The sequence below is a fragment of the Lepidochelys kempii genome, chromosome 17, assembly GCF_965140285.1.
Source record: "Lepidochelys kempii isolate rLepKem1 chromosome 17, rLepKem1.hap1, whole genome shotgun sequence".
In the NCBI taxonomy this organism is placed as follows: Eukaryota; Metazoa; Chordata; order Testudines; family Cheloniidae; genus Lepidochelys; species Lepidochelys kempii.
In genome coordinates, this window is record NC_136396.1 from 8425244 (window position 1) to 8448275 (window position 23032).

General features: G+C 40.8%; 1 protein-coding gene across 1 annotated transcript; it reads left to right on the forward strand.

Moving 5' to 3' along the window:
* The first annotated feature begins 11433 nt into the window (after positions 1–11433).
* On the forward strand, positions 11434–18525 carry SRSF1 (serine and arginine rich splicing factor 1). Its single transcript, XM_073315940.2, is given in 6 exon segments — positions 11434–12046; positions 12747–12931; positions 13290–13462; positions 13712–13786; positions 13788–14425; positions 15329–18525. Coding segments are annotated over 5 exon segments (750 nt in total). The 5' UTR covers positions 11434–11852; the 3' UTR covers positions 13911–14425; positions 15329–18525.
* Positions 18526–23032: the final 4507 nt, after the last annotated feature.

The window sequence follows — 23032 nt, forward strand, 5'->3', positions numbered from 1 at the left end:
CCCCTCAACGATTGAACTCACAACCTTGGGTTTAAGCAGGCCAATGCTCAAACCACTGAGCTATCCTGAATCTAAACTCCAGGGTGCCTACCAGAGAAAAGGCATCCCAGAGAAACAACAGGGAGGGACAGCCCCTGCACAGAACTAGGAATTCTCCTCCTTTTTCCTTCTCGTTCTGTGATCCCTGAACCCCTCCACCGCGAAAGAACAGTTTACAGTGTTGTTTGGTCACTTTTCTGGCTAATCTGTCTCTCAAATATGAGACGGTTGTTATTTTTAAAGAAATAAGTGAATCAAATATACAAATTTTACTTTTCATTTATTTATATCTTGAAACCACAAAGAGAGAGCTTCTGCTGTATTTTCACTAACATTTGCGTTCGTTTTCTCTTTGTAAATGTCAGGTTCTTGGAACATACCAGTCTCAGATTCAAAGTGAAAACAAATGAAACAGGCTGTTACAATATTTAATAACATCAGGAGGCGGTGAGCTATGCAGAGTGGGAAGAAAGATTGCAGAATCTTTCATGAATATAAATATTTTCATGGAAATAAAATTCAGTGAAAACAAATATTTTTAAAATGTAAAACTTTTCCTTCCTAAGTTCAACCCTCCTCTCACCCCACCCCATGTCTCCACCCCAGAACACAACATTCTGCTAGTGCAGTGGTTTTCGACCTTTTTTCATTTGTGGACCCCAAAAAAATTTTGAATGGCGATGAGACCCCTTTGGAAATCTTAGTCTAAGATTACACTGTAGACTAAGATTTCCAAAGGAGTCCGCATCACCATTCAAAATTTTGTACCTGGCCTGGGACTTACAAGGAACAGACTGTGAACTGCCTAGGCATTCCAGAGACACTGTTTGTGATGTTCCGTGCCACAGAGCGGGTTGATGTGTTTCCTTTAACCTTTCCCATTTTTCCTTATTCTTTTTAAAATTAATTGTTGATTAAATAACTTGCATTTGCTTTAACTTGTGTGTAATGGTCAGTGGGTCATGGAAGTGCCCAGTGCAGAGAGAGCACCCCGGAGTGGGGACACCCTAGCCCCTGTCCTAGGTGACCACAGCAGGGTTGGGGGTTGAGCCCCCCAGGAATCCTGAGCCCAGCCTTGTTGGGGTTACGAGGACTCTGCCAGACAGGAGAGTGGAAGGGGAGTCCTCAAAGGCAGGGAGGCCACTGGGTAAAGGAAGTGGGAGCGAGGACTCAGATCCTTTCGCTAGCCCACTTCACCGGGGTAGTGCAGAAAACAGGAAGTTGCCCACAAGAGCGGGACTATTCCCCCGCTTACACTAGCAATGAAATCAGAAGCCATCCAGTATTAAATAAACTTCTGAAGAGCATCTGTTCAGAGAAGCAGTCTCACTTATACATTGAGCCAGCTGTGTTTATAAATTCTGCAAGGAACAGTGCTGAGACATCACAACAAGCTAGAAGGCTTCAATTAGCATTGCCACCCATTTTGCACATAGTGTGTACTCCGCTGAATGAATCCTCCAACCCCACATCTCAAAAAAATTATTTTCAAAATCTTTTGAGTCTTTTTGTTTTCTAATTATGATCCTGCCTCTCATTTGTGGCTTTTATACTACATTTTAAAGGGTCTGAATTTCCTACTTAAGTTTGGAAAACCATCAAGGATTGCTATATTTGATGAGGTTACAGCCATAGTCTGACATAGCCAAAAATTGGAATGTTTGTTCCTTAATACCTCTAGTGGATTCAGGCATGAGGGAATAACATGATGGCCTAACTAGCAATATGATTCAATACACAAATGTAAGCAATATAGATCCAATATGTCATAATTAGAAACGGTTCTGTTCTGTTCAGAGATGTGTTTCAGATAAGGCAACAAAACAAAACAAAACACAAGATCTTCAAGGTGCTAACCACTTGTAGTTTTAAGAGCTGAGAAAATATCAATTTTCCTCTATAAAAATATCCGTTTAAATTATTTAATGAATTCACTTCTATTTGTCTGTCTCAGGTGCACACAGAGTTCCAATGTACTAAATACAGTAATTTAGACTACATAGCTCAGTGAATTTGGCACTCTCCTTCTCTTAGGAAGCTTATCTTGCTTATTCTTTATACGTGCAGTTGCTCTTTTGCACTTGCTTTCAGCAAACATTTGAGCAGTCAAGCTGCACGTTAGTTATGTTTGAATATTATGTTTGTTGTATTAGAAGATCATGACAAGGGAACCTAGAGCATGTGCATATGCATTTTTTAAACTTATGTACAAATATAAATAAATAAAATGAGTTTTACTAGAAGAATGTTTCTGGAAAGTGATTTTAAGCTTTCATGCACAAATTCTCATTTACCTTTGTACCCTCCCCAACTCCCAAGAGTCAATATTATAAAATACAGCCTCGTACTCACATCCATATCCATCATCATAATTTGTATCCCCCTATGTTCTCTCAAATCCAAGGTTTACTATTGGTCCTCATCTCTCCCTCCGCCAATTTCAAACTGGAGGCTGCCCTTTGTCAAGCAAACTTGGCCCAGGCAGAAATCTGGCCTCAAGCTCCTTTTCAACCCGTCATTCCAGAGCTACCATTTTATTCCTCCGGAGAACACCACTGCCATCTTCACTTTTTTTGCATACGCCAGACATCTCAGAGTGGAAGAATACTGGACTCCACTAACACCCACACCAACATTGTTGTGAAAAACAAATCATCTCTACTCTCAAATAAGCAAGACATTAAGTATGCTGGCAACCCCTCATCTATGTTACCCTTCCGATATACTTCAGAGCCACAAGGCAATTGAGATCCCAGTGTCCCTTCTACAAAGTTGCTACCATGCTTTGCCACCAAATTACTGACCATGCTGTATTATAAGTTTTCTTCAATTATTGAGATTTATTCAATTTCTTAAGATATAAAATGATATATATAATGATATATATGAGATATATTTCTCTCTCCAAATATATCCATTCCCAGTGCCATTTTGTATATTCACAGAGTAGCGGACAGAATAATTTTCACAGATTTATATATTTCCTTTGAACTAATATAAGCACAACTTTTATTCTGTAACATTTCACATCAATCAGTGATTATCCATTAAAGATGAGTCACGTTCAAAAATTAAACAATAAACTTTTACATTTTCCATACAGAAGCAAATTAGTAATAAAGATGAGATGGTGGAAATCATTACCAGGGGAAGAAAAAACAAGAGTGGCTTAAAATTGAGTGCTCTGTAAAATGTCACTTTAAGTATCATTTCATGCTCCCAGGCTATCTTCAATGTATTTCACTGTTACTGCTGAATTGCCAAAAGAATCCAGTTCCTACAGAAGCAGCAAAATCAGGACCACAGTTATGGAGGGGAAAAAAGGGATTTTTCCCCATCCATACTTTAAAATTGTACTCTCCTGCTTAGAGCACTGACCAAGGCAACTCAGCCTCTGATTCTCAGTGGAAGAGTATCAGAATAAGATAGGTTTCAGAGTAGCAGCCATGTGAGTCTGTATTCGCAAAAAGAAAAGGAGTACTTGTACTAATGTTAGTCTCTAAGGTGCCACAAGTGCCTCTAAGGTGCCTTTTCTTTTTGAGAATAAGATAGTACCACAATTTTGTTACAAATTGTGGGAACTAGTTTTCCCCAAGAAAATTGTCCAATAATACATACAACATTGAATCCGGAATCAGAGGATTTACATTAGAGAAAATTGTTTTTGAGCTGTATTGAATTTTGTGACAGTGGACTCTCTCTCATGCTACTGGATAATCATCACCATTATGTTTCTTGACCTTCTTGAACAGGCAGCATTAATGGGGACTCAGAGTAGGTCAAGAAGGCCCAGAGAAGCAACAAGAGTAATGGTATTTAGTTGCAAGAACCAAAAAACACACTCAGGACCCAACTGTGTATTCTTTAAAATACCACTGCAAGAACTAAAGCAGGATCAGAACCCAGGTCTGATCATTTTCACATACGATAACTGAACTTATCTTGAATTACTAGTGCACAGCCCTCCCACAGCTTCAATATTAGATCTGGGGGGAGATGTTTTTCCCTTCCTTTGAAAATTGCCAAGATTTCAAAAATATTTCTTATTCTGAATCAGTTGAAATCTCAAATTTTCACAACCTGACAATACAAAAAACCAACAACATAATTTGGGTCAACCAAAAGTTTGTTTACATATTTTCTAAATATTTTGTTTAAATTTCAATGTTAATTTTTTTTACTATACTTAGCTAAAATTTCAAAACAAAAAGTAATTCAAACCAAAAAACCTGAATTTTTCATTTTAAAGTTATCAGTCAGATATTTAGACAATTTTGAAACTTTTTTCCTAATTGTTTTTAATCAAGAAATTAGTCAAAACTGACCCTTTCCCATAAAATATTTCAGTCTTGACAAATCAACACTTCTGATGAAAAACATTTTGGAAAAACATTTCCAGCCAGCTCTAATCAACACTAAGGAGAGGGCTGCAGAAAAGTCAGAAAAAAAATAGATAATTTACAGTTTTTCTTGCTATATCAGTGATGGTCAAGGAACAGCTAAGACAGGGGTGGGCAAAATACGGCCCGTGGAGCCAGCCCGTCTAACATCTCTGTCCGGCCTGCCATGACTAATATTTCTGTCCTTGCTGCTAAAAGTCCGGCAGCGCAGCGGGGCGCTCAGGCAAGCAGGCCCCACACTGCTCCCGGAAGTGGCTGGCTGGTGCTGGCATGTCTCTGCACGCTCCTGGCGGGTGGGAAGCGGTTCCGCATGCTGTCCCCGCCCTCACCACCATCCTCACAAATGCCATTGGCCACAAACTGGCCAATGGGAACTGCAGAGGCAGTGCTTGCAGGCCCACTGCCCCCCTCCCCTCGAAGGGGCACACAGAGACGTGCCAGCAGCCAGCCACTTCCGGGAGTGGCGTGGGGCCACGGCATGCAGGCAACCTGCCTGAGCCCTGCTGCACCGCCAGCCGGGAGCCAGCTGTAGTAAGCATCTCCCGGCCAGAGCCTCCACCTCGCACCCCCTCCCGCACCCCAACCACCTGGCCCAGGTCAGAACCCCCTCCTGCACCCAAACTCCCTCCCAGACCCTGCACCCCCTCCTGCACCCCAATTTCCTGCCCCAGCCCGAAGCCCTCTCCTGCACCAAACTCGCTCCCAGAGCCCACACCCCTCACCCTCTCCTGCACCCCAAGATTCTGCACCAGCCCGGAGCTCCCTCCTGCACCCAAACTCCCTCTCAGACTCCGCACCCCCTCCTGCACCCTCAGTTTTTGCACAAATTATTTTATTACGTGACACTGCAGTGGAGGGATAGAATTTAAAAATTTCATTAATATAGTAGAAATGTGCGGCCCGTGACAACTTACCAAAATTCATGGGTGGCCCCCCACTGCAAAAATTATTGCCCACCCTTGAGCTAAGAGAATTCAGAAAGTGCTTGGAAAGGTCAGGAGTGCATCATGCAAAACAAGGAAGACATTTGAAACTGGGGGGGGGGGGGGGCAATTGGGGGCATAGGGAACTGCTAAACAAAGGGCTAACCAAAGACTTACCTATTTTTCTTGCTGTACTTGGGAGGGCCAGAAGCAGCCAATGGAGCATTTAGGACAAATTTTACTCCAACACCTTTCAATGTTGCTCAGGTGAGGTACCTTCAGACATTTCCAACATTGGTTTGTATGGTTAATATTGGTTTTGCTGTTCAATATTTTAAATACGAAGGCCTTGCATTATATCACCCTCATTCTCAAAAGCAAAACCTCTCATTCTACAACTGTGATTCTTATTGCTACATTAGGAGATTGCTGTAGATAACATTGTGCTTGTCATTCCGTTTCCGGTCATTTATTTTCTACAAAGTTATTATCTTTAATGACTCTCTATGTGTGTTTTACCAGAAACCCAAAAGAGATTCTCACTTGGTAAACAAATATTCTACAGCATTTCCATTTGTATTTAAAGTATCTGTTGATAACACTTACCAAGATTTAGAAGTGTAAAAAGAAAGAAAACATTCACACATTCAAATATTTCAATAAAGAGACACTTCATAAAGGTAATTAAGTCAGTCTTTTAACATAGTTCTAAGGATTAACAACACATAAAAGAAAGAGGACAAAATTAAGTGATAATGTCTTACCAAATCAAGCAGATTCACAATTTTTGATGATGCCTTATAGAGCAAATCAACAAGCTTTTGATAATAAAGTCTGATTTCCAGGCAAATGATGTGGGACTTATCTGTGCTAGGAAAGAGAGTATCATGTTTTAAACTTAAAATATAGAAAATATTTCTAGTAATCTGACATAATTAATCAGCTGTGAATATTATACCTGCATTTTAAAAAATGCATTTACTCAACAACCACTCGGTTCAGATGATGCACGCTATTTTTAATGAACCACTATTGTACCAAAATGAGAGTTTCCACATTGCCCTTTGCACCAGTTTAAATATATTGGTTTACATCAATTCAAGCTAAATTAGTGTAACTTTCTAAAGTAGACAAGCCCTTGATTTGTACCCAAGACTTTACTAGTTCCCAGAACTGAAGTGTGACACTATTCTTGCTGCCTCACTAGTTTATATTTTGATGTCACTAGAATTATTAAATCATAAAAATATTAAAATGGAAATGATCATATACTTAGACAAACTACTGCTTCTGTAGGAAGAGTTTTCATATAACTCCTTTCAGTGATTAGTAGCAAACTTTAAAAAAAATAGCAAAAAAGAGAAGTAACATCAATCTTAAAGTCATTAGAGAAAAACATATTGCTGTATTTTAACCTACATGAGGGAAAAATGAAAGAAATGTAGAATAGTCAAATTGGCATGGTATGACAATACACTGCAAATATTTTCCTAATGGTAAATCATCATGATTGCTGTTTTCTTACAGAAACATGTATTTTTAATTAACACATGAAAAAAATGAGGCATAGTAAAGAAAGGACACTGCTAAAGATGCTAGGCAACATTTTCAAAAGCACCTAAGTGACTTAGATGCCTAAGGGCTTCTCTATACACAAAAGTTGTTCCGCTTTAACTCTACCTTGATAAAGTGGTACAGCCCTCCACCTCCCCAGCATGGGGGCAGTTATACTGGTATAATTATAGATGGCAAGGGAAGGGGAATAAGCAATAGCAGTATAAGGCACCTTTACACTGATATACCTGCATCCACACAAGGAATTGTACGGATATAACCACTTCAGTAAAAAATTACATCCCTAACTGAAATAGTTATACCAGTACAAACAGACTGTAGACCAAGCCAAAGTCCCATTTTCAAAAGTGACTTTACCACTTCAGAGACTATGTGCCACTGACTAGAGGTGCTGAGACCCAGAAATCAAGTAAGGAGCTAAATACTTCTGTAGATTAGAGCCTAAGTGCCTACCTTACTTTTGAAAATGGGACTTGAGCATAAACAAAAAAACTACGGAAATGCATCCTAGATGGAACTACTATAAGGAGGATGCATAAGTGGTTGGAAAACCATTCCCTGAGAATAGTTATCTGTGGTTCAGTCATGCTGGAAGGGCATAACGAGTGAGGAACCGCAGAGATCAGTTCTGGGTCCGGTTCTGATCAATGTCTTCATCAATGATTTAGATAATGGCATAGAGAATACACTTTAAAAGTCTGTGGACGATACCAACCTGGGAGGGGTTGTAAGTGCTTTGGAGAATAGGATTATAATTCAAAACGATCTGGACAAACTGGAGAAATGGTCTGAAGTAAATAGGATGAAATTCAACAAGTACAAGTGCAAAGTACTCCACTTAGGAAGGAACAATCGGTTGCACACATACAAAATGGGAAATGACTGCCTAGGAAGGAGTACTGCGGAAAGGGATCTGGGGATCATAGTGGACCACAAGCTAAATATGAGTCAACAGTGTAACACTCCTGGAAAAAAAAGTGAACAAAAATTATTAAAGGTCTAGAAAACATGACCTATGAAGGAAGATTGAAAAAAATTGGGTTTGTTTAGCCTAGAAAAGAGAAGACTGAGAGGAGACACAATAATAGTTTTCAAGTACATAAAAGGTTGTTATAAGGAGGAGGGGAAAAAATTGTTCTTCTTAACCTCTGAGGATAGGACAAGAAGCAATGAGCTTAAATTGCAGCAAGGTGAGGTTAGGCTGAACATTATGAAAAACTTCCTAACTGCCAGGGTGGTTAAGCACTGGAATAAATTGCCTAAGGAGGTTGTGGAATCTCCATCACTGGAGATTTTTAAGAGCAGGTTAAACTAACACCTGTCAGGGATGGTCTAGATACTTAGTCCTGACATGAGTGCAGGGGACTGGACTAGATGACCTCTTGAGGTCCCTTCCAGTCCTATGATTCTGTAAGTCATTCAGGCCTTTTTGTAAATTTTACCCGCTACCTTTGGAAAACACATGTATTCCTGTCTAGGCTTAAACATCAGAGAAGCAAGTGTCTGCTAAAATAGCATGTGATTTTAAAAATTACATGTTCCATTGATCTAATTACAGTAGTAAACAGCAGTTTAACTGAAGTCCCCAGAATAACAACATTCTACTCTCTTGCCAACATGTATGGCGGTGATATGTACCAGAAAAATACACTAAGATGTAGGAAACAACCTGCATACGCAAAACACAATCCTATAACCTAAGTCACTGGACTCCTTTCTTTTCTTGCTTCTTTCCAATCTATTTCCTTTCAGTATTTTTGTTTCTTTTGTCTATGTTTCTTTTTTTGTCTTATGTTGCTTGTATTCTCAAATCATGCATGGCAGTGATTTAATCTTCCCCTTCCTATCCCCCTGCTTCCTTATGTTGTTCTCTTGCTATGCACCACAAAGTGAAATCTACAAAGAAGCATATTATAGCACATATGGCTCACTCTGAATAAATGAATGGAAGAACTACACAAGGAGAGAAATATGTCTGATCACTGCATTGATGATGTATTTAAATGCATATTTTAAAAAGAAATTGCTGGGACTGAATTAGGTGCCCCATTTTGAAGGTTCCATGCAGAAATAGGGCACACAATGAAAAGTACCTAGTGATCCTAACAAGAAAACATCAAGCCCTGACTTACCACGTCGAACACTGCAAGCATAAAAAAAACGAGGAGTCCTTGTGAGTCCTTAGAGACTAACACATCTATTTGGGCATACGCTTTCGTGGGCTATAACCCACTTCATCACATGCATGGAATGGAAAATACAGCAGGCAGGTATAAATACACAGCACATGAAAAAATGGGAGTTGCCTTATGTCACCCATTTCCAACAGTTGACAAGAAGGAGTGAATATCAACTGAGGGGAAATTACTTTTTGAAGTGCTAACAAGGCCAATTCAACCATGGTGGATGGGCCTATTCACAACAGTTGACAAGAATGTGCGAGTATCAACAGAGGGGGAAAAAACTGTAATGACCCAGCCACTCGCAGTCTTTATTCAGGCCTAATTTGATGGTGTCAAGTTTGCAAATTAATTCCAGCTCTGCAGTTTCTCACTGAAGTCTGTTTTTGAAGTTTTTTTATTGAAGAATTGCCACTTTTAAGTCTGTTATTGAGTGTCCAGGGAGACTGAAGTGCTCTTCTACTGGTTTTTGAATGTTACAATTCTTGATGTCTGATTTGTGTCCATTTATTCTTTTGTGTAGATTCTTTTGTCCAATGTACATGGCAGAGGGGCATTGCTGGCACATGATGACATATATCACATTGGTAGATGTGCAGGTGAACAAGCCCTGATGGTGTGGCTGATGTGGTTAGGTCCTACGATGGTGTCCCTTTAATAGATATGCAGACAGAATTGGCAACATGGTTTGTTGCAGGGATTGGTTCCTGGGTTAGTGCAAGCATAGGAATTCATTAGCATAATAGATATATAATTTATTTTTCATTAATTGACAAGCTAAATCTTTGACAACATTAAGATATCTTAATGCTAAACCCCATGACTGACATGAGTCAACCTAGAAATAAGTAAGAAAGATACATCATCTTTCCTCACTGTGATCTAACCAATATGTAATGAACATCAAGTGCTTACACTGGGACGGAGGATGAATACGTGATATGTAAATTAAAAATGGCAGGACAAATTACAAGCACTGCCAAGAGTATAAAAAGTTGTTATAAGGAGGAGGGAGGTAAACTGCTCTCATTAACCTCTGAGGATAGGACAAGAAGCAATGGGCTTAAATTATAGCAAGGGCAGTTTAGGTTGGACATTAAGAAAACTTCCTAACTGTCAGGATAGTTAAGTACTGGAATAAATTGCCTAGGCAGGTTGTGGAATCTCCATCATTGGAGATTTTTAAAAGCAGGTTAGACAAACGCTTGTCAGAGATGGCCTAGATTAGAGGTTCTAGGGGTTCGGAGCCCTCTGGGGGGCCACAAGCAGGTTTCAGGGGGTCCTCCAAAATAAACATTAGACTCGTGGGGGCCCAGGGCAGAAAACTGAAGCCCAAGCCCCACCGTGCAAGGCTAATGCGGAAGCCCAAGGAACTTTGCTTCATGGGAACCCCTGTGGCTTGCGGCCCCAGGCAGTTGCCCTGCTGGCTATTCCCTAACACCAAGTTAAAAAATACACCACTGAGTGACAAGTTTCGCCAGCACAAGCGGTAGCGTGCATAGCGCTATGTCAGGGGGAGAGCTCCTTCCAACATAGCTACTGCTGCTCACTAATATGGTTTTATGTCAACAGGAGAGCTCTCTCCCATCAGCACAATCTTACAGCAGCACTAGAAAAAGTTCTCTTCAGCCACTTCAGGCCTGGGGCTGTCACACATCCAGCTCAGGTAGAGAGGAGGGTTACAGCAGGAGTTTATAGTGAGTGCCACTGTAAATTCCCTAGTGTAGACAGGGCCTTAGTATGCACCGACCTGTGCAATGACTAGCCCAGACCAGCCCTGCGCTTGCATCTCAAGGCACTACCATAAAATGAATAACAAAGGACAGTCATGCTGGCTAGCAGCTTGAAGAGTCGCTGGTCCACTGGGGCAGCTGAACTTCCCCCTCATAAGCCCCAGAATCAGAATGCCCAGGGAACGGGCCCACCTCACCCTTCCCAGAGACCCCTTTGGGGCAGCTCTGCTGCTGGAGCAATGAGAGAGGTAACCCCCAACAAGCCCTGCTGCTGACTGGGCTCCAGACCTTCTGCCCCCTTCGCCTAGAGCTGGAAGCTACCCACAAAGCCAAAGCCGGCACCCGCCCAGCGCTCCGTACACACCATAGGAGACGCCTGCAGGGCCTCAGGCCCACGCCCTAGTCCAGCACCCGCCTGAGGCCTACCCCACTGCATTGTGGGATATAACGCCTCTCCTTGGCGCCAAGCTCCCCCCCGCGCGGTGCATGGTGGGATATACCCCTCCTCTCTACCCGGGCCGGATCTTCTTTGTGTGGACTCCTCACCGGATGTCTGAGGGCCCCCGGCCTGCAGCGGCTGAAGGGAACTTTTGCGAGCGCGGTGAACGTTTATTCCTAGGTTATAAGAGTCATTACACGGGGTGGCTTCTCGAGGCCGAGGACTGCGCGGCTGGAATTAGTGGGGCTTCCAAACTGCGGCTGCTAAGGGGCGGACTCGTTTTCTTCAGCGGCGCATGCGCCTTGGAGGTGGAACGGACCCGCGCTGGGTAGCATTGAACGCTGAGTGTTGCGAGTCGGAGGGGGCAAGCGCTGCGTGGGCCGTGCTAGAATCCTTGCGCCTGTGGGGCCGCGCGAGGGAAGCGGCAGTCGCCATTTTGAAGCGGTTGTAGGGAGGCGGCGTGTGTAGCTGCTCCTGAGCGTCCGGCCCGTTCCCGCCGCTTACTTACCCGTTTACTGTCCCAGCTTCGGCTCGTCACCGCCGCAGCCATTGCCGACCCTGCCATGTCCGGAGGGGGCGTGATCCGCGGCCCAGCCGGTAACAACGACTGCCGCATCTACGTGGGGAACCTGCCGCCCGACATCCGCACCAAGGACATCGAGGACGTGTTCTACAAGTACGGGGCCATCCGCGACATCGACCTCAAGAACCGCCGCGGCGGGCCGCCCTTCGCCTTCGTGGAGTTCGAGGACCCCAGGTGAGGCCCCGCCCGAGGACTCCCAGTGAGACCCGCCGCCACCTCCGCGGTGCTTGCCTCCGGGAGCGGGGCCGTTTCCCGAGCCGGGGTACCTCGCCTCCTCCATGGCGGGCAGATCGAGGAGCCCTCAGGGGCCGCTCTGAGTTCCAGGCTTCCCGTCGGGGAACCGCTTCGTCGCCGAGATATCGCTACGTCTCCTCCCCGGTGGGGGTGGGGGGAGCTGCTTCCTTGTCGAGACACCGCTACATCCTCTCCTCCTCCTGGTGGGGGACGGGGACACACTGGCCTGCCAAAACCCCGCTGCATCCCGCTCCGTCCTGGGGGCACCACTCCCCAGCCCCAGGGTCATGCCATACAGACAGCGCTCCTGCTGGAGGGCCCGGGGACAGATCCTCCTCCCCATCTCTGCCTAGACCTTTCTCCAGCGCCCTCGGCGGGCACCGCCCGGCCTTCACTTTGCCGTGCTCTCCCCTCAGGTGACTGTCTGCCTCGGCCCTGCTGCAGCAGCTTATCGCAGAGGGGGACGAGGTGAGCTGGGGCTCGGCCTCGGCTGTTCGGGGCGGGGCTACATGGTCAGCCTGCTGGTTAGGGCGGGAAAATGGCTGCAAGGGAACAAAGGGAGGGAGGAGGTGCGTTGTCCGGCCTGTGCCTCTGCAGTGCGGTGTGGCTGGGCCTCTACTCACTCACCCTTCTCTTGCAGGGATGCGGAGGACGCGGTGTACGGAAGGGATGGGTACGATTATGATGGATATCGTCTGAGGGTGGAGTTTCCCCGAAGCGGCAGAGGCACGGGCAGAGGAGGTGGCGGAGGTGGAGGTGGTGGGGCCCCCAGGGGCAGGTATGGCCCCCCGTCCCGGCGATCTGAGTATCGAGTGATAGTTTCCGGTAAGTTGCTTAATACTCTTGGTTTGCTCAGGATTATGAGATCGATTCTTATCAGTTCAGATGTGGCATGTTTACAGTCATTCCTTAATGGCAAAGGATGCTACACTTGTCAATTAGCTATATTATATTTTGGTATTGTGTGTAATTATTTGTTTAGCATTGTGCTATGCAGCCTCTAAGGAGCATAATAGTAACATTTTTGTATAGGGTGCATATTATATGGGTTCCTGCTGGAAGACATTCTCTCAACTACAGTAGGCAATTCCTTTACCTGGCAGTGGGAGGTGATGCATTGTAAATGGAAAGTAAATAATAAAAGTTTGTATTTGAAGTAATCTGTAATCTGCTTTTTGTTCAGGACTGCCTCCAAGTGGAAGTTGGCAGGATTTAAAGGATCACATGCGTGAAGCAGGTGATGTATGTTATGCTGATGTTTTCCGAGATGGAACTGGTGTCGTGGAGTTTGTACGGAAAGAAGATATGACCTACGCAGTGCGAAAACTGGATAACACTAAATTTAGATCTCATGAGGTAGGTTTCATGCTTTTTGGGGGGCCAGAATTGGATACACAGGGCTTAACAATAGGATTTGAAGGTAAGGACATGAAGTCTCTACTATACTAACATGCAGGTAGCTGAGTCTTTTACAATAAGATTCTCATTTAGAGTTTTGAGATCTATGTCTGTGTTTTTATATCAATGTAATCAGTGTATCAGCATGCCTGAAAAGATAGCTAAAAATCTTAGACCTTTCAATCGAAAGTTCTGTCTATTTAATAGGGAGAAACTGCCTACATCCGTGTTAAAGTTGATGGCCCAAGAAGTCCAAGCTATGGAAGATCTCGGTCACGCAGCCGTAGTCGTAGCAGAAGCCGTAGTCGAAGCAACAGCAGAAGCCGCAGTTATTCCCCAAGAAGAAGCAGAGGATCTCCACGCTACTCTCCCCGTCACAGCAGATCCCGTTCTCGTACATAAATGATTAGTGATGCTCTCTTTTTGTAGAACCCCATGTTGTACACAGTTTTCCTTTACTCAGTACAGTCTTTAATTTTTTAATTCAAACTGTTTTATTCAAATTGGCTGAAGTGTTGAATTGCATTCTTGTGTAATATCCCTAGTGAGTATTTGCTCCTTAACATCAACATTCCCCTCATGTCTTTGGTAAATTGTATTTTAATTGATGTTATAGCCAGGATTGTTTAAATTTAGTTAAAGTTAACTACCCACACTTTGCAGACTGTGGTATTGCTGTGTAAATGTCTCAGTGTTCAGCTATGGTTTATACGAGCTGGGGATGTTGGGATGTTTGTGGTTAACTTGTTTCTTCTGGGGGATCTTATATTTTATCTTGCCTTTTCATGTGTCTTTCTGTAGACATATCTGAAGAGATGGATTAAGAATGCTTTGGATTAAAGGATTGTGGAGCACATGTCAATCATTTTAGGATTGTCAAAAGGAGGATTGAGGAGGATCAGATCAATAATGGAGGCAATGGTATGACTCCAAGTGCTATTGTCACAGATGAAATTGGCAGTATTGACCTTATACCATGGTTAAATAAGTATATACATACACCTTATCTGGTAACTTTTACAGGCATGTTTTAGTTACTGTAGACTACAATTGCTCTTTTCTTTAAAACCATGTTGACAATTGTGGCTAAATTACTTGCTTTTGTATCTCTATTCCATTCTAGTTTAAAAAAAAAAATCAGGGAGGGTGGAGTATACTGGTTCAGTTTGTCATGCTGCATTCAGTTACAAATGTTAATATGACGTAGTGCTGGTACATTTGTAGATGTAGGGAATCTTGAAACCAGATAGAGTATAATATCAATACTGCTAAAATCTGCATGTCCTCTGTGTGACTGATACAGCGTTGCTATTACATTTTTTTAAGTATCAGAATGAAAACAAAATATAGAAAACTTGGCTGGGAATAATTCGTTAAATCTCAACCCTTCCCCTTCAGACTAATTCACAGTTGACTCACTAATATGTTTGAAAACTTCAGTTAGTTAATTTTGTTACCTTCCAGATGGGAATACTAGCTTTAGTTTAGACATATAGTAAGTGGATAGCTTTAGTGATAAACTTTTCCAATATCAAAAAAATTTTTTGCAACCACAAAACCTGTAATACACCTTACAAGCAGTGACTATGTTGGCCTTATCAGTTGACATATGTAAATATTACAATGTTTTCTCCAAATAATTAATATTCCTAAAATTTATCTGAGCATCACCATTCAAAAGTTTGTTTTGGGGAATTGATAGTTATTAATGTACATCTCTTATTAATTGATGGCAAACATAACTAATCATTCCCCAGAATCCTATTTTTTCATTACAGTATCTAACTTTTTGCCTCCTCTTTTTTGGTTTTGCTGGTTATAAAGGTTTGGATTGGAGAGGGCTCACTGGATCCCAATCCTTGGAGCTGGATCATTGGATTCAAATCATAATGTGGATAGGATAGGGAGGCTGAATTACAAGGATTCATGGAGCGGGATCAAATTACCAGGAACATAGGAGTGGATTCCTGCCCCAACCAAACCGCATTCGTGTGGATTTTTTTATTCAACTCAATTGGCTATTCCAAAGATTTTTTTTCCTATTTTTGACGATTGGAGCCCTTAAGATGCACGATGGATATTTTTTTTTTTCATTTTTTTTCATTTTTTTGGTAAAAGGAGCAAAGCGAGGACCTGGAGAGGTACGCTGGAGCAATCTCCTTGGAAGGATTCAGCACGAGTAGATGGTAAACATTAAAGGGGAAAAGGGGGGTTTGTTTAAAAAAAAAAAAATCAGTCATTTCTCTAAATTTAAAGATAAATTGGAGTTAAAGATTAAGTAGGTTTTCAATTGGCTTACTGCCTTTTTTTCTTTGACAAATAAAATTTTAAAAAAAAATTGCATGGTTGTTCTCATTTGTCAAATGTAAGAATCTTAAGGTAGTCATCAAAGTCCTGCCACAATGAACTACAATAAGACTAAAGGTTACACTTAACAGTATTCAGACAAAGGGGCTTTTATTTTGAGTTCCATAAAGGTCCATTTTTTCACACCAACTCTTAATGTTAATAGTTGAGGTTTTAAGCAGGTCGCTTCTTTTTAACTTTTAGGATTATATAGAGGATTTCTTAATTTGAAGAGAATACTGTGACGCACATTTTATAGAAAATGTTTTGATCAGTCACTCTTAACTGATCAAGCTCACTGAAATTTTTCTTTTAAAATGAAGACAACCAAGGTTGGCATGGTATGGTAAGATTTTTAATGTTATAAACTGTTGTATCTGTTCTTGCTATTGTAATCTTGATAGTTTATTGCCTCTAAAGCATCAATCTCTCGCAAAATGGACATAGATTAGTTATTGAGGGTATACAGGAAAAAAGCACAAGTTTTAGCTAAGTTAACAAAACTTCTTAGCAACAACTTTTTAAAGACAAAAGATGTAGACAGACTTTTTTAAGGGACCATGCTATAAAGAGCGAGCTTGGTTGTAATCCTGATGAAAGTAAATAACTATATGGTAGGAAGGACTAAAATATGCTTCAGACTGTTAAAATAAAATGCTAAGTAGTTTAGATAATTGGAGAATTACAAAAATTCAACTGGACTTCATATATAATTAATATGTGTGAAGATTAAATATTATAGGTTGTGAAGAAGAAATCCCGAGAGGGTTAAACTTGTAATTAAACCATGATTGTATTGTAGGCTGTTGAGTAACGACGCGTGGGTCTGTTATTTAGCTCCAGGCTAAGTCCTTTTAATTCCCACGGTGTGTCATTGTAGAACACACTCTTTGGTTTATCCGAATGTGACATTAAACTTTTCTAAATGCCTATAAAACATATAGCCATGCATCATCAGAACTAGTTTGTAGCCAAATTTATCTCCTTTTAAAACGTGCTATTACTTAAATTTAAATATAAATACACCATACACTATCAATAAAATCACTATATAAAAGCCATTGTGAAATGAAGTGCTGAGAGTAAGCAAGAGCAGGGGTGCAATATGTAAGATGTAATCACTGAGTAAAGATCAGAATGCTTACAGGATTAAGGTTAAATAGGATGCCAAAATAGATTTACCTAGTCTGATTTATAACCCTTGCACAGATGGGTTTCATAACCAACACTGACAGGAGAGCTGTCATACTATTAATTTTAAACAGACTAATGGTGTAAATATATGTTAAGATTTGATTCCCTTCAGAGGTGGTTGTAGGTTGTTTCCGGATGACAGGGAGGGCTAGCATCCAGACTGGAGTGATCAAGATGACAAGTACATTGCATTTCAAGGTGAGAATCTAGATTTTTATTCCATTAAATAGACTTGTGGGCACTGTTCTAATATGAAATTACTGGCATCAATGACGTTACTTTGTAAAGTGTAATGTGTGTGCTTCACAAATGTGGCACAATCTATATTGCATAAATGAGACTGGAATTTCTACTTGCTTATAGATACTGTTGTAGAGCTTCTCAGATGACAATGAGTAAAAGCATCCATGTGGGAGGGGGATATAAATTCAAGTAGAAAGCATATCACAATTGGGGTTTAAAAACTTTATATAGTAATCCTATATTGGGGTGCAAGAGAGAGCAACATTACAAGTAATTTTCATATACTTCTAAAGGAAGTTGGGGGAGTAGGGATGCTTACTAGTGGAAGTACGGAATGATGGCAGCCCAGGAATGCTGTCATGATGTGTGACAGTACAGCCCATTGTCCTTTGGCAGAGCTTTGTGCTAGAGAATGGCATGAGGTTAATCCTGATAGGGAAGCTGACATTTTTAAAGGGCTATTTTAAAAAAGAAATCTGCCAAGAAGTTGAAAGTGACCTGACTTGCACTTCCCAGCAGTCTGAAAATTTGACAGGTAAGCAATATGTCTGAATAAATATACAGTGAGTTTTACAGTACATACCGGAAACCCATATTTTAAACTGCTTCTTGTGCAATTAAGCTATAGATGTTAAATACTTGAAAATCATTTGCTTCCAGGGTTATCTCAAAGTGGTTTGCAATCAAAGTACACTTAGCCCTAGTGAAAGACAACCACCATGGAATGGAGGGCAGATGTGTACTGGCACCCTCTATGCCAGAAGGAGGAGGAGGACTTATTGGCCTGTTGGCTTAATATAAACACCTGCGCTTTAAAAAAATATTGCCATGGGCTTTTTTAGGTCCATGTGAAGCAGACAATACTTTTCTTGAAGAATCGCTCAACAGCGTACTTCTAAAAGGCTGGAGGATGTTAACCTCACCTAATTTAAACAGAACAGCAGCATCTGTTTTTTCATATATAAACTTAAATAGAAAGAAATGGAATAATTCTGAAGATGTTTCTTTCTTTTCTGCTGACTGCTGAAGAAAGATGATTCAATGGATTGGGTACAGGACATGGCAACTGGTGTTCCCTATTCCTGTGTCTTCCATAAGTTTCCTATGTGGTAGTGGGCAAATCATTCTAATTTCCATTTTCTTTGTAACATGGAGACAATATGTACCTCACTACAGTGTTGAGGCACTGATTGTTGTAAAGCACTTTGAGATCCTGAAATAAAATTGTTATAATGCAACATACTCTTTTCTTTCAATATTTCAAAAAGGATGTTTTCCAATCTCTTCTACAATTCTTTTAGCCAAAATACACAACTAATGGATACAGTGGCTTACTGACCTACAATTAGAGAAGGGTTTAAACTCTTAGAGCTAGGAAAAGTGTTATATGGACTTGGTCTGTGTGAATCTGTCCTCTCCTGTATCCATCGGTCTCCTTACATGCTGTCTTTGTATCATGTCTCTTTGGCTTCTTTCCTTTGACACCATTGTTACTTAGACTGGAGGAGCCATGTAGACACCTGGACTATCAATAGAGTAAGGTTACACAAGTTGTGGCAGCCGGAGTACGCTCACCTTTAGACTTTCCTTGGGATCACATGGTTTGTGTTAAACCATGTGACTCTTGCCCTTCCTAAAATTCAGGGTGAAGTTTCCAGTCATGCCTTGGGTATACATATGCTCCAAAGATAATAGAAGGATAAAGTTTAAATTAATGTGAAGATTTAAACAGTCTGTTTTCATGGGGAGGGAAATGTAACTTAAAGCTGCCCACATGGCTTTGTTTTCCATATGAAGGACAACAACTCTTTTGCTTCTATTGGAGAAATATGCCATCATTTTGTTAACATCAGTTATAAATGTCATCTTCCCCTTTTTATGATCTAATGGCCATGCAAGGAAAATTTCACTTGAGTTTTGAGCATCTTTCTCTCCCAGCAGTGCATGGTAGAGTTTGGAATGTGCTGTTTTTCTGCATTCCTGCGTGTAAATCTTTTCAGATATCAAAAGTAGCAGCATCGCAATCTCAGTGTGAATCTACTGAGGGGTAATTTCTTTCTCTCAAGACACACAGTTTCTGGGTTTTATCCCTGTTCTTTGCAGTTGCTTGTTTGTAATAGAATACACGGTGAAGTACGTTTTGTGCGGGGCGGGGGGGGGAGAAATCTGCCCTTTTTTAAAAACTGGGGTTGATGCTACTGCAATATGGACTCTACCACTGGCTGGTTGGAAAATGTGGAGTCATTCCTCTTCCTCCAGCCCCCATCCCCCAATACCAGACAGGAAAAAATCAGCTTCTTTGGTGAAAAATTTAACACTGAGAACTTTATAAATCTTTCACAAAAAACTTCCTCATTTCAGTTTGAAACCGAACATTTCAGCTACAGTGCCTCGTGGATTTGTAGTTCAGGTGCCTAATGTCCTCAGTCTTCTCTGAGCTGGGCACTCTCTAGCCAGACAACATCTCCAGTGTTGCACCATGGCTGCATCTCATGCTGAATCACAGTGGTGCATCATGAGAATCCCTACCTGAGGTGTATCAACAGAGATGTAGCCTGTGTGGTGGGGAACCTGACCCATAAAGGAGAATGGAGGCATGAGGCACCATGACAATATTTCCCATTTAAAATTCTTTGAGTGTTTTTCTAAAAGTCAGAATTTCCTCTGGAAAGCCCTTTTGGAGGGGGGGAAAAATGTTGAATCCACAAAAATTGGCAAGTGAGCCTATCTAAAAGCATTCATGCCATTCAATGCAAACTACTTACGGGTCTCTTTTGTCTGACATGGTGAGATCACACTTGAAAGTTTTTCATCCTGGTTGAAATAAAACTTCTGGGTGGACTTGCCAAATGAACTGATAAGATTAGACTTCATTTTAAAATGATTAATAAAATATTGGTTCTCTTTTCTGATGTGTTTAACTAGAAAAGCAACATGACCGAGAATGGATCCCTATCCTTTTACATGCTGTTTGTATTCTGTAGTATTTTTGCTCACTGATACAATTTTGGTTGATTGCATTTCTTGTAGTAGAACATCCAAGTGTTGGTTGCCACTAGGAACATAAAAGTCTTTGAGTTTCAGAAAAGACTTTATCATGGATGCTTCATCAATTAATTTCCCCCACCCCCTTCAAATCTGCATTCCTCAATTGTCTGACTTACTGCAATTTAATTTACATCTCAGTGCAGAGTTAAGTGGTGGTACATGTTTCATGCCCCCTACTTGCCCCAACTTAGTTATTTCCCTGTTCCATAGGTTTTTGTCTTGATCAAATTTATCCACCCTCTAATAAATCTGAAACTAAATGGTTCTTCACTAATATTGCTAATATGATTATTGGTTTTGAATCTTTTGGGGAAAATGCCAAATTACTTTAATGTATCCCTGAATCTTGCTTGGTAATAGCTTGTTTAGACTTGTCACTCACAAACTACTTTGTGGATAAGTCATAGATTTGATACTTGTAGTGTCCACTGTATTCAGTGCAGAACATCCCTAGTCGTCATATCTAAATTGAGTAGTGTAATTAAAACAGTCTTTGGTTTCGTAGCTTTACGTTTTAACTAACACAATGAAAATAGAAAATATACACTTCCAACCAAACATACTTCATTCCAGTTAACACGCAACCTAAATTAACTTCAATTTAAAATATAATTTGTTTAAAATTGACAATAACTATGCATACAGTTATGAATGAATTAGTTGAAGGCCAAGTTCTGTGCACATGAACCAACTAATATTTGCAACATTCCCTCTTAAATAGGTATGCCAATTCATAGATGAGGAACAGAACAGGTTAAGTGACGTGCTTCTTACGCCAACACTGCAGAATTGGTTTGAAACTAGACAAGAAGTCTGAGTTATGATGTCATTACATAATTCACTATTCAACCACTACTCGAAGCAGAGTTTAATGTTTGAAACATCTTTAGTGCACAAAATCACAGCAGTGGCATTAACATACAGTCATTAAAAATTTGAGACTGGCATAGTTTGCATGAGTAATTACCTCTCCATTTTAATACTCTTACTTTGTCCTTTAACCCACTTTTATATTGGCAAGTGGTTTAGCTAAATCTTCAAGCTTCTGGTCCATCATAAAGTGAACAGTAAGTTTCCTGACATCCAGTCCAGTAACTTTATCTGCTAGACCTCATTGGTTTGAGTTCCAAGATTTTTGGTTCATCTCTATTTAATTGTAGTAGTTGCAGTTCTTCAGCATAGTTTTCTGTAAGTCTAGGCATTTTCTTTGTCAAATGACCTGATTGAACTTTGTCAGTTATTGATCATCTAGGTCAAATATTAAATCTCTAAACAGGCACCAGTAAAAACATACTACTGTCACACGGTGGATTTTAACCTGTGTCCTTTTATCTTATTACCACTCTGATGTTTCCCTATTATAGCTGTGCACATCTGTACATTCTCTTGAAAAATGATGCAGTGTCTACTCAATTTATTTTTAAAGGACAAGTTGGACTGTGTAATCTTAAGTGCATTTTGAGCCTTTATCACAGGTCTGACAATTGTCACATAATTTTATGACATAAAATTAATTCCACATAGACTCTTCAGTGTTAATGTAAATAGAATAACTTGACAAAAGAGGACAATGAGGAATACATTTTAGAAACAGAGCTTCAGGTCCCATGCCTCGTAACTCATCCCTGTAAATTGCACATTCGTTTACTATGACCTCACTCCCTTTTGCATGTTGTTGGAATTGTGTATGTCTTTGAGAATGTGGGGAAGAATGTTTATAAGGCTCTGAGTTTTGGATTATGGGCTACACACTTTGCTTCTAATCTCAGGTCTGCTTCTGACTCACTGTGTGGCCTTCCGTAGTTCTTTAGAATCATATGTGCTTTCTGCGAATCCCTGTGTACTGGCTTGTGATTAACCATACAGGCTGCTAGACACATTAATTGACAAATGTGGATTATTCTGAAGAAAATTCCTTCATAAATGCCAAACAAATAAGTATTTACTTTCTGAGGGGGTTTTTCTTTTAATTTAAAGAAAAGGACAAACAAAATAGGGTAGTTAGAGTTCAGGAAGGGTAGAAAAACAAATGAAATCCTTCTTTGGACGGTAGAGCCATCTAGTGGGCAAGATTGGTGATACTCAACTTTTTTAAAAGGTGTGGTTTTGTTTTGTTTTTTGCTGTTGTGTGATTTTAAAAAGACAACTTGAACTTGTTAGTGTTCTGTTTTATTACATTCTCTAAAATAGGAATGTGTGGGAAAAGTCAGGTTGATGGTAAGTTGCCACACTGTAATGGAAAGGTGTGTGTCTGAAATCTTAATGCATACAGCCTGTCAGCTGAGTTTGTTCGGGAGTTAAACAGATGTTAACAAAAGCAAACACCAATTTTAACAGTCACCCTAAAATCCTCCCCACAGCCTCTCAGCTTTCATTCTCTCATATCACGTTTCTAGTTCTTAAGTTGCTATTTGAGTTTTCCAGGGTAGCCAAGAAATGACTGACTAATGTAAAAAGTAAGTGGTGCTGTCTGGTGGGGGAAGATTTCCTTTATTAAGAGCTTTCTAAAACTAAAGAAATGGAAAAACTGACCAGAAGTCTCTTTTTATATGCTTCCCTAGGCAGAAGATATACTGGGAAAACAGCTAAATATTTTAATAAACATAACCCCACTACATAATACATAAATGTTAGTTTAGCTTCTGTGTCCATAGGGCAGGTGCTGTATCCAGCCATCCAGCAAATACTTTTACATCT